At 39.9% G+C, this 12,583-nt stretch overlaps 1 protein-coding gene across 1 annotated transcript in view; it reads left to right on the top strand.

Annotated features, from left to right (window-relative positions):
• Positions 1-12,583, top strand: part of LOC125447681 (heterogeneous nuclear ribonucleoprotein U-like protein 1) — an 89,098-nt gene that overhangs the window by 30,919 nt on the left and 45,596 nt on the right. Inside the window, exon 3 of the mRNA XM_059640996.1 lies at positions 5,910-6,048. Coding sequence (XP_059496979.1) covers positions 5,910-6,048 — 139 coding nt within the window. The remainder of the gene's footprint in view (positions 1-5,909; positions 6,049-12,583) is intronic.

The raw sequence follows: 12,583 nt of genomic DNA, 5'->3' as shown, positions 1-12,583 counted from the left end.
GTTCAGCTCCCTGATGGGAGTGGCTGATCTCTGTGAATGGCTGTGTGTAAATATGGGTATGAATTTTGGTTTTTGTGGTACAATGGTAGTGTTCATACCTCCTTGCCACGAAACTTGCATTCAAGTCCCACCTGCTGCAGAAGTGTGTAATAAAATCCCTGAATTGGCTGATTAGAAAATACAAAATGGTCCATGTGCGTTTTAAAAATAAAAACCACCTACAGAGGGGTTCAGGTACATAATTCTTTGAAGTTTGTGTTACATATAGACTGGGTAGTTAAAAAGGCATTTGGCATGCTAGATTCATTGCTCAGTCCTTTGAGTATAGGTGTTGGGAAGCCATGTTGGGAAGTTATTGGTGATGCCTTTTCTGGAATACTGTGCCCAGTTCTGGTCGCCCAGTTATAGGAAAGAAATTGTTAAGCTGGAGAGGGTTCAGAAGAGATTCACCAGGCTGTTGCTGGGTATGGAAGGTTTGAGTTGTGGTTCATATGTGGAGTGAACTTCCAGCGGAAGTGGGAGATGTGGGTGTAATTACAATGTTTAAAAGACATTTGCTTAAGTACATGAATAGGAAAGATTTGGAGTTTATGGGCCAGGAGCAGGCAAGTGGGGCTAGTTTAGTTTGGGATGATGTTTGGCATGGCCTGGTTTGACTGAAGGGTCTGTTTCTGTGCTGTATGACCCTAATATTCTAGAAGGAACACAATTCATAGCAACTTAAGCCTCTGATGAAATGTTCATTAAAAGCATAGCTAATCTGACTGTGATGTGAAATTTCACTTTCTTCCCTATCCCTCATAATGCATGACTGCTTTGTACATCAGCAATTTTTCTAACGCTGCCTTGAATATAGAACATAGAACATTACAGCGCAGTACAGGCCCTTCGGCCTTCGATGTTATGCCGACCTGTCATACCAATCTGAAGCCCATCTAACCTACAGTATTCCATGTACATCCATATGCTTGTCCAATGACGACTTAAATGTACTTAAAGTTGGCGAATCTACTATCGTTGCAGGCAAAGTGTTCCATTCCCTTACTACTCTGAGTAAAGAAACTACCTCTGACATATGTCCTATATCTTTCACCCGTCAATTTAAAGCTATGCCCCCTCGTGCTCGCCGTCACCATCCTAGGAAAAAGGCTCTCCCTATCCACCTTATCTAACCCTCTGACTATTTTATATGTCTCAATTAAGTCACCTCTCAACCTTCTTCTCTCAAACAAAAACAGCCTCAAGTCCCTCAGCCTTTCCTCGTAAGACCTTCCCTCCATACCAGGCAACATCCTAGTAAATCTCCTCTGCACCCTTTCCAAAGCTTCCACATCCTTCTTATAATGTGGTGACCAGAACTGTACGCAATACACCAAGTGCGGCCGCACCAGAGTTTTGTACAGCTGCAGCATAACCCCATGGTTCCAGAACTCGATCCCTCTATTAATACTAGCTAAAACACTGTATGCGTTCTTAACAACTTTGGCAACCTGGGTGGCAACTTTCAAGGATCTGTGTACATGGACACCGAGATCTCTCTGCTCATCTACACCACCAAGAATCTTACCATTAGCCCAGTACTTTGCATTCCAGTTACTCCTACCAAAGTCCATCACCTCACACTTGTCCGCATTAAACTCCATTTTCCACCTCTCAGCCCAGCTCTGCAGCTTATCTATGTCTCTCTGTAACCTACAGCATCCTTCGTCACTATCCACAACTCCACTGACCTTAGTGTCGTCTGCAAATTTACTAACCCATCCTTCTACGCCCTCATCCAGGTCATTTATAAAAATGACAAACAGAGGTGGACCCAACACCGACCCTTGCAGTACACCACTAGTAACTGGTGTCCAGGATGAACATTTCCCATCAACCACCACCCTCTATCTTCTTTCAACAAGCCAATTTCTGATCCAAACTGCTATATCTCCCACAATTCCATTCCTCCGCATTTTGTACAATAACCTACTGTGGGGAACCTTATCGAATGCCTTGCCGAAATCCATATACACCACATCAACCGGTTTACTCTCATCTACCTGTTTGGTCACCTTCTCAAAGAACTCAATGAGGTTTGTCAGGCACGACCTACCCTTAACAAAACCGTGCTGACTATCCCTATCAAATTATTCTTTTCTAGATGATTATAAATCCTATCTCTTGTAACCTTTTCCAACAATTTACCAACACTGAAGTAAGGCTCACTGGTCTATAATTACCAGGGTTGTCTCTACTCCCCTTCTTGAACAGGGGAATCACGTTTGCTATCCTCCAGTCGTCTGGCACTATTCCTGAAGACAATATCTTCAGTGATCTACCTTCTCTGCACTCTGGAAGATTACAAAGATTAGTGTCTGTAGGTGAAGAAATTCCTCCACGTCTCTGTCTTAAACAAGAGGCCCTTTATTTTAAACTTTGCTTGTAAGGACTAAAAAAAATCGATCAAGCTCCTTCAAAATCTTATGTCTTAATAAGATCATCTCATTTGTGGAAACTCATCGTTACAGACCAAGCTTCTGATCGTTTCCTCTGAGAACCCATTTGTCCTGGAAATCAACCTTGTGAACTTTCTTTGAACTGCCTCCAGTATCTCGATCCAAAACTGCTGGCAGTACTTCAGTTATGGTTTCACTGATGCAAACGTAGCAAAACCTCCCTTCTTACATATTCCGTCCCTCTTGTAATAAAAGCCCACGTTAATTTGTCTTCTAACTTAACTGTGGAACCTGCATTTTAACTTGTAATTTCATATACCACGATACCCAGGCCCCCTTCGAGACTGTTGCATTCTGTATTCTGTACATTTAAACAGTAACCTGCTTATGTTATTTCCACAAAGTGACAACCTCAAATTTTCTCACACTACTGTATCTGCTAAATTTTTGCACACTCACTTAACCTATCTATTTCTGACTCTGATTCCACTTCACAACTTGGCTTTCTGATGCAGTCACTTTGAGTACACTACACACTGGCCTTTCATCCAAGTGATTAATATTGAATGTGAATAGTTGAGATCCCAGCAATAATTGCTGTGATGCTCCACTGGTTACAGTTTGCTATCCTGAAAATGATCCACTTCTTCATAGTCCCCATTTCTGTCAATTAACCAAGTCTGTAGCCAGTTTAATACATGGAGTTTTTGACTTACACATGCCTGACTTAGGAACGCTGATACGGGTGTATTAATAACCATTTTAAAGATCCAAATATGCACACTCCCTCATACTTAGAAAGTTGCTGTTTTATGTTCCCTGTACTGTGTTCTAACTTGCAACAAATTGTCTTGTGAGTAGACTTAAAAACGGAACCTGTTTACAACCCAGAAACTGCCTGTATATTGCCTCCAGCACCATGAGATCTTATCTTGCATTGCAAACAATTATGTAATACCTTCACTAAAAATGCTTTATGAAATCCAAATGCATGATGTCTCTTAGTTCCCCTTTACCCATCACACTGGCTACATCCTCAAAGAATTATAATGAATTTGTCAAATATTATTTCCTTTTCACACAAAACCATGTTTGGTTTTGCTTGATTATATTATGATTTTCTTAGTATCCTGCTGCTACTCCTTTAATGGATTCCAGCATTTATCCAATGATAAATGTTGCGTTAATCAGCCCATAATTTATATAATTTTTCTGCCTCCATCTTTATGAACAATGGTGTTACACTAGGTTTTTCAGTCCGCTGAGACCTTTCTGGTATAAAGGAATTGGTAATTAATTAGTAAAGGTGACCCAGTGGCAGAATTACATCTAATATTGATATATAATGTGGATATTCACCAAAGTGTCTTAGACAGTATCTTTCTTCCAAACCCACGACCACTTTCATAAAGAAGGACAAGGACAATAGATAATGGGAACACCGTGACCTGCAAGTTGCCCTCCAAGTCACTCACCATCCTGATTTGGAATGTTTTGGCATTTCGTCACCGTTACTGGGTCAGAATCCTGGAATTCCAACCCTCAGAATATTGTGGGTCAGGCTACAGCACGTGGACTGTAGTAGTTGAAGAAGACAGCTCACCATCACCTTCTCCGTGGGCAACTAGGGACAGGCAATTAAAATGCTGGCCAGCCAGAGATACCCGTGTCTCACGAGTGAATAAAAAAAAATGTTCTGAAATTTATAAGCATGGGCTGGCCGACCACAATTGGTACACTGTGCACTGCAAACTGTAAAAAGGTTGTGTTTGGTTTGGTGTGTCAGGCGTCTCGGAGACAAAGAAGTAAGCAAGAGGGGATTCAGTGGCAACATGATAATTTGGGCCTACAAGGTGTTGTTAAAATGGAATTCAGCTTAGGTGAAAACACATTCAGCCACTCCTGGCTCATCTTGATTCCAATGAAACAATGACAAAATGAAAATGTGAAGTTTCCTTGAAAGGTACACTGGTGAATAACCAGTCAAAAGAACACATTGACACTGTACAGGTCTTGTATTGTCTTTGCTAAATGATCACATCCTTCTGTATGTGTGTGTGTGTGGGAGAGAGAGAGAGAGAGAGACTACTTGCCTAATTCATATACAGAAGCAGTCATTACAAAAGAAAATATGTTCTGAAAAAGGATCATGGGATGCAAAACGTTAACTCTGTTTTTGCTTCATTGATGCTGCCAGACCTGCAAAGTTTCTCCAGCACTTTGTTTTGTTTGTTTCAGACCCCCATCGTTTGGAATATTTTGTCTTACTGTGTTGATAAAATAGGGTGTAATGGGATCATCAGTTTTTGACAGGGTATCCGTATATGGATTTAGTGAGCTATAATGAAGATTCCTATCACCGGGCAGGATTACCAACCTTTTGCAGGTCTTGCAACTGGTCCTTAAGTGTGGCTGTGTGCGCTTATGTTGAGCCAGGTTCTGTAGATACTAATTCTGAACTGTGCTTGACAAATGTTCGTTGTGCTTAATGTAGTCATATTTGTTGAGTGGAGATTGGTTAAAAGGAATGTATATTAGCATTAGAGAAGTTGGGATTGTTTTCTTAGGGGCAAATAAGGCTGAGAGAGATTTAATTGGGATATGCAAAATGATGAATCTGGGCAGAGAGTAGGTGGGGAAGAAATTGTTTTTGCTTTTGAAGGGATCAAGATGACAGGACCCAGGTTAAAATTAGAAGCTAAAGTAACATGGGAAAAATCCTTTTCACATTGTAAGTGTTTAAGAACTCGAATGCGGTGTCTGAGAGTATGGTGTAGCCAGGTTCAATTGAAGCATTCAAAAGGGAATTAGATTGTTAGAAATAATGAACTATATAAAGTTGATGGCAGAAAAAGAAAAACAAACCATCCAACCTACTTTAAACTGCACTGTGCAGTGTTAAAGAGGGAAAGCAGGAAAATGCAGTAGGTGCATTGTTCATTTGGAAAATTGGTGTATGATGCGTCAAATGGCCTCCTCCTGTACCATAACAATTCTGTGAATTTAAGGGTAGTACACCTACAGGCCTGCAGGGATAGATTGGGTGGAGAATTGTGCTAACTCCATTGCTCCACAAAAAGCCCATGTGGATTCGAAGGGCCAATTGCCTTCTCCTGTGCCATTATGATTGGCCAGTCTTCATTTCAGCACAAAGCTGAGACTTCATCAAACTGCACATGTTTGATCCTTCTTGTAGAAGTTGGAATTCTCAGGAGATTTTTTTTCTGTGCCCATTCTTTACGTTCCTGTGGCAAGGGAATCTGTGTTCTAGTAGCTTGAATCTCGTTACTTCGGTAATTAGTTGACACTCGCATTGTGAATGACCTGTCATGTTAAAAAGTTGTGACTTTTCCTTTCTCAGAATGAGATCTCCAGGTGATCCATTTAGTATCAGATGACTTGGAAATATTCTTCATGCTTTTCTTTTTATCTGGACTTTCAATATTTTAATCCAGTGTATTGCTTCTGCAGAATTGCAGCCCGTTCAAGTAAAGGAGGAGCATGCAGATCAAAGAGACATCAAACAGGAGACGCAGATGAACAGAAAGAGACCATATTCTGATCAAGGACATGGATATTATGAATATAGAGAGGACAGGAGTTATAGCCGGTGAGTGATAATGCTGCCACTTTCCCACCGTTGAATGATTTAAGTAAATGAGATTGAGTTTATTATCTGACCATTTTTTATTTCACAAATATACGTTATAAATATTAATAAGTAAATACAACAAGTACAAAGCACTTCTGCACAGACTTTGCAAAAAGCACAGTGGAATTTTGACATACTTCTTTAGATTTCAATCCAGTTGCAACAAAACAAAGCATTTTCTCAACATGAAAGAAGCTATTACTATTTCCATTCCATTAAGGCTACGAGGGTATCCCAAAATGTAGCAGACCTTCTTCACATTGTGGCAGAAAGATCTTGGATGGGGGCCTGTTCCTGCTGTGTTGAAAGCTGTCCCTAGCTTTCATATGTTCCTCAACATATAGTCCTGGACCTTGAAATGTTCAGCCTGCAAGACTTGGTTGAGGTCACCTTTTTGCAGTGGAAGATCAACTAGTTTTGGGCTTTCACCATGTTGATCGCCTGCCAGGCACAGTCGATGTTTGCCTCAATGTGCGTCCTGTGGCACAGCCTGTGGAGCAAACAGTATTGCATTGTGGTGCTGCTTGGGAAAGACTTTGACAGAAATCATTACATCTCTCTCCAGACCTTCTCTGCAAAATACATTTCAGAAAGGGATGTGTGACAGTGTCTCATCACCACAGCCATCTCAAGGTTGCATGCGATGGCACAGTGTGTCCAGATGTGTATGAAGATTCTGACAGGTAGTCCCCACTCACCCCTAGCCAAATGACACCTTGGTACTTGTTGGAAATTTTTTTTGATGAGGCATTATGTCAAATTTGCTGGCTGACTGATCACACTTTTCGCAAGTTGTGAATGGAACTTTATCCCTTCTTTCAAGGAACTTTTATCTAGGTTGTATGTGAACTTTCACTTTATTGTTGAGGTCATAGCTATCTTAATGTGGTCAAAGAACATTACCTGTAGCTGTAACATAGTACACCTTCTATGTAAATCAAGATGGCAGTGGTCAGTCCAATTGATGTGAAAATTATGCCCAGTAATATTGATGAGCCATTTGTAGATTAGCCCAGGAAATCCGATACTGTTTTAAACCAGGGAAAGCCATCAGACTCTCAAAAGTCAGCATCTCTCTGTCCCTAGCTATTAACATTTGCCTGTAAACTGCAGACTTTAGCTAGCGCCTGAGAAACTAAGCAATTATTGGGCCAACTGCTCTGTATCTGCAGTACAGACTGAAAGTACTTGGGGAGAAAAGAAGACCAGAGATGAGAAGAACAAAACAACACCGCATTGAATCCTGTGGAGTGGTACTATTGAGTTGTGTTTCCCTAATATTTTTACTCCACCCGTAACATTTTGTTTTGTTTGTATTTATCTGTCTGCATATGTGTAGGGGTTTAAGAAAGGGTGGAGTTTAAGTTAGAGAGATAGAAAGTGATAATTCAAATTTTGCTTGCCTGTGGTTAGGACTGAATCAATTTCAGAACTGAAATTGATATATATATAATAGTTTCTTGTTAAATGCAGATTTGTTCAGTAATTTCTGTTCACTTGAGTTCATCAGGGAGTAAATTTGGTGACTTTGAGTAATTTGATTACATTTTTTACTTTGCTTTTGTGACAGCCCCAGGACTCGTGGGGCTGTATTGTTAGTTTGCCTTTCTAAACGGGTCATTACGAGATTGGGACAGTTTGCCGTGATTATTTTAGAATAAAGATGATGATTTGAGTGTGGAGTTAGGTGATAAAAGATTAAAGAAAGCATCAGGTTTTGTATAATTTTAAAAAAAGACACCGGAAACTATTCAAGCCTTTGTTTCTGACAAACTTTAAAGAGATCCCAAAAGCCAGGTTATTTGAATCAGCAAGTAGATTAGTAGGGATTTTCTGTGATTTTCTGAAGAAGGGCCCAGACCCAAAACGTCAGCTTTCCTGCTGCTCTGATGCTGCTTGGCCTGCTGTGTTCATCCAGCTCTACTTCTTGTAATCTCTCTCTCCGAATTAGAAGGGAGTTGCCTGCCAGAGCTAAAAGAGCAGAAATAATCAAACAGCAAGCACAACACTTGGGTTGAGTAGTATTCTGGGTAGTGAGACATCAGTCAATATTGAGTTACAGTTAAAGCAACTTATCACAAGAAAAATAATTAAAAAGCTGGTAAAGCTAAAACCAGAAATTTACAGGAGAGGTTTCTAGGGATTATGACAATTTAAAACAGGCTATCCTGGATGCATTTGAGTAAGGACCTGTGAAGCATTTAAGCAAAACATTTGAAATTTGAGGAAACAGACTGGATACACCTACACTGAATTTGAAAGGGTTAAACAAAGTAATTTTGACATTTACAAGCATTCGGAACTGAAATGACCTGTGAAGCCCTTGCATGATTCGTTCTCTTGGAACAAATTAAAAGCCACTACCTTCAGTAATAACAACCCACGTTGAAGACCAAAGGGTTGCAATTGCTAGACATACAGCAATTATGGCTGATGATTTTGAGCAGATATGTAAAATTAAACCCTCATGAATTCGAAAGGAATAGGAAGTGGGAGAATGAAAGGAGGGTAAGTAGCCAGGGGAAAGAGAACTGGGCTAGCCCTAAGAAACAAAGTGTGGAGCTGGATGAACACAGCAGGCCAAGCAGCATCTTAGAAGCACAAAAGCTGACCTTTTGGGCCTAGACCCTTCATCAGAGGGTCTCGGCCCGAAACGTCAGCTTTTGCGCTCCTAATATGCTGCTTGGCCTGCTGTGTTCATCCAGCTCCACACTTTGTTACCTTGGATTCTCCAGCATCTGCCGTTCCCATTATCTCTGGGCTAGCCCTAAAATTGTCTTCTTAGATTGAGATTGAAGATCCTGAGAGTGGAGGTGCAATTTGAAGGCCTCTGTGTTTCCTTTGCTCAGAATGCTGGAAGTGGCAAGGGAGGCCCATGGGATTTATTAGGGGTTAATAAAAATGAGCCCAAAAAGAGAACCACAGAAGAAAATACCATAGATAAAATTGTACCTTTAAGTACAGAGGAAGTTGAAGTGAAGCTAAAGAGACTGAATAGTTACAGGAATAGGCATTTTTCCATTGCTGTGTAGTGACGAGGGCAGTGGCTAATAACCACAGGTCAAAGTAGTGCAACACCACAAACAAATGTTAGGGTAAACGATACTGTCTTTAAGAACGAGGATAATGCAAAGTAAGACCCTCTCTGATGAAGGGTCTAGGCCCGAAACGTCAGCTTTTGTGCTTCTGAGATGCTGCTTGGCCTGCTGTATTCACCCAGCTCCACACTTTGTTATCTTGGATTCTCCAGCATCTGCAGTTCCCATTAACACCAATGCAAAGTAAGTGTTAGGCTTGTCTTCAATAATTGAGGCTCAGAAAGCAGATCCAGAGTTGAATAAGTTAGCACAGTCAATTCACACTGAAGCTGAAGAAGTTCCAGAGTACTGTTATATTGAAAACTGAGTTCTGATGAGGAAGCAGAGATACATTCAGAGACCAGCTGACAAAATAATGGACGGTTGTTCATTTAATAGTGGTACTGCCCAAATAATATAGGGCGACATTGTGAGGAGAATGGCACATGAAATTCCCATGGCACATCATGCGGGAAAACAGAAAAATCAAGCAATGATAAACAAGATTTCATAAGGACACTGCTATTCTGTAAACCATGTCGTAGGTGCAAGGTAATTTTAACTAGTTAAATCAGCACCTTAGATATTTTTGAAGAAACATTTAGTAAAGTGTTAGATTGTACAGGACCATTATCAAAAGTGAAAGCAGGGAACCAGTTTTTCCTTATCACGGAAATAACGACTGGTTATTCCTTTAAGAACAATTACAGCTAAGGCAGTAGTGGAAAAGTTGACTCAAATTTTTTTACTCATTATGGTCTACTAATTGCAATACAATCTGACCAAGATTTTGTCTTTACACCAAAAGATTTTCAGGATATCTTTCAGGTTGGGTATAAAATAATTCAGTTCAACAGCATGCCATTTCTGTAGGTAGGGAGCTTTCGAGAGAAAGCATCAGCCACTCCAAACTGATTGAATCATATTGTCATGAGTACACACGATTAGGATAAATTATTAGATTTCCTACTGCTTGCTACCAGAGATTCTCCTAATGAATCTACCAGATTTAATCCATTTAGTAGGAGCACGTAAATTTGCAGATAAAAGTGAAAGAACGTGCTACATACAAAGAACATGTTACAACTAGAATCTTTCAAGCAAACTTTGTTTTAACTGGCACTCTTGACAAACTGGCAAAATTTATATACCTCAAATGCCATAAGTTTACTGTATTATCGCAATCTCCATGATGTCTGAGTAGTCAGTTGAAGGTGCGACTGACAAGGCTCTCCGCCAGTATGTTAAGGCAATGTTGCATTACTATTTAAGTGATTTATGCTGTAAATAAAGTATAACAGTAATCTGTGTACCCCCTGTATTATTGTTACTTAGGGTGTGTTTTTGCGTTGATAATGTGCTGATCCCAAAGGTGCCGGTTGATAAAAAGTTTGCTGCATTGGTAGTTTTGACTTTGCCATATGAAACTATGAAAGTGAAATTCAGTGGTAAACAAGAGGATTAATAAAGTGGCTTATTTGATAAATACTCTTGATCATGGAAGAATAGGTTATATGATGTAAACATGTTGAAGCAATGTCATTACAGGAAAGAGGATAAGGAGGACTAAGTGTGTCACATTGTAAGAGGAGAGGAGGATGACAGACAATTAGAATGAGGTAGAAGGAGAGGTAGACAGATCAAAAAGCAAAAGTCTTACAATATGATTAGCCAATGTGGAAATGCTGGGCCAGTTAGACACTCTGTCCTTCCTCTAAGTAGGCAAACAAAAGCTGATCTAGCAAGGTGACTTGTGAAATGTAGGGAAATCTGTAGAATTGTATTAGCAGGGCCTGGTGTAGACTTGGAGAGTCAATACCAATAAAGTAACCTCAGGAGATAGGAACAGAGGTTCAAAACATAGCAGAAAATCATTTGATTGAACTCACCCACAGTAACTAGAGTTCACTGGTGGTGTTGGTTTCTAAACTGGATGGATCAAGTAGATTTCATGTTGACCAGATAAAGTAACGTGGAAACAAATTAATATCCAATTCCTTGGCTAGAAGATTGTATCAATAGGGTTAGCATTGCATCATTTCTTTGCCTGACTAATCTCTCGAAGGGATATTGGCAAGTGACATTAACGTCACAGGCTAGAGGGATGTCCATTTTTGTCACACCAGATGGGTTACAGCAATGTTAAGACATGCCCTTTAAGTTAAAGAATGCCTCTGTGCCATTCTAATAGCATAGGAATTAAATTGTAGCTGAAGTACCTAAGCTGTTGTAGTGTAGTTAGACAACGTCGTATTGTACAGTGACACACGTGAAGATCTTAAGCAATTACAGTTTTCTGGCTTGATGATAAATTTGGCCTAAAGTCAACTTGCAAAAGCAAGGTTAACATTACGAAGACATATCGTAAGTAGGGATAAATGTTACCAAGAACAGCAAAATTGAAGACACTATTGGAATGCCCCATTCCAAAAACTAAACAAGAAATCGCAAGATTTTAGGTATGTGTGGGTTTTACTAAATATTTGTGCGTAACTTCAGCACAACAGCTGTACCTATAATGAACTTATTACGAAAATATACAAAAGTGGTAGAAACAGCAGAATACCAAGCGGCCTTTGAGAAGTTAATGGAAAGCTTAATAAATTACCAGGTGTTAACGGCTCCTAACCTTACCTAGGCTTTAAAACGGCAATTGATGTTAATCAGTTCGGTAGGTGCAATCTTGTTACAAGGTAAATTGGGAATAAAGAAGCCACTGGGCTACTTCTGTAAGAAAGTAAGGAAGTACTCTACCTTGGAAAAGGAGACTTCAGGATTATTATCTGTCTCTTCTTGGAAATACTGGGAAATCTATATCCAATGATAACAAAGAAATATTAATTTATTCTGACTGTAATCCATGTGTTCATTGTGTTCATATAATCCATTTCTTCAGAAAGGGTCCAGACCCGAAACATCAGCTTTCCTGCTCCTCTGAAGCTGCTTGGCCTGCTGTGTTCATCCAGCTCCACACCTTGTTATCTCAGATTCTCCAGCATCGGCAGTTCCCACTATCTCTGAAGCGTTTTATGTTTCTTCGTATTTGAATTGTGGACCAAAATAAGAAAAGGGTATTGCTTTAAACCAAGGAAACCCTTGCAGCTCCAAAAAAATAGCATTTCTCTTTCCCTCCAGAGAAGTAAAACATATAGTGGAGTAATTAATCAGTAATAACGTCAGTGAAGTAGTAATCAAAGTCGGGTTTGAGTTCCACCCTGGCAAGTAGCAAAATCTGAATTAAATAAAAGATTTGGAATTAAAAAAGTAACTCTTTTGTAATAACTTTTGTAAAAACCCATCTGGTCCAACGGGATGTCCTTTAGGGAAGGAAATCTGCTGTTTCAACTTGTTCTGGCCTGCTTGTGACTCCAGACCCACAACATTGTGGCTGGTTCTTAACTGCCCTTTGAAATGAT

This window comes from Stegostoma tigrinum, chromosome 39, assembly GCF_030684315.1.
Source record: "Stegostoma tigrinum isolate sSteTig4 chromosome 39, sSteTig4.hap1, whole genome shotgun sequence".
Classification (NCBI taxonomy): Eukaryota; Metazoa; Chordata; class Chondrichthyes; order Orectolobiformes; family Stegostomatidae; genus Stegostoma; species Stegostoma tigrinum.
Note: the sequence above shows the minus strand (reverse complement) of the source record. Positions and strands in the feature narration are given on the sequence as shown.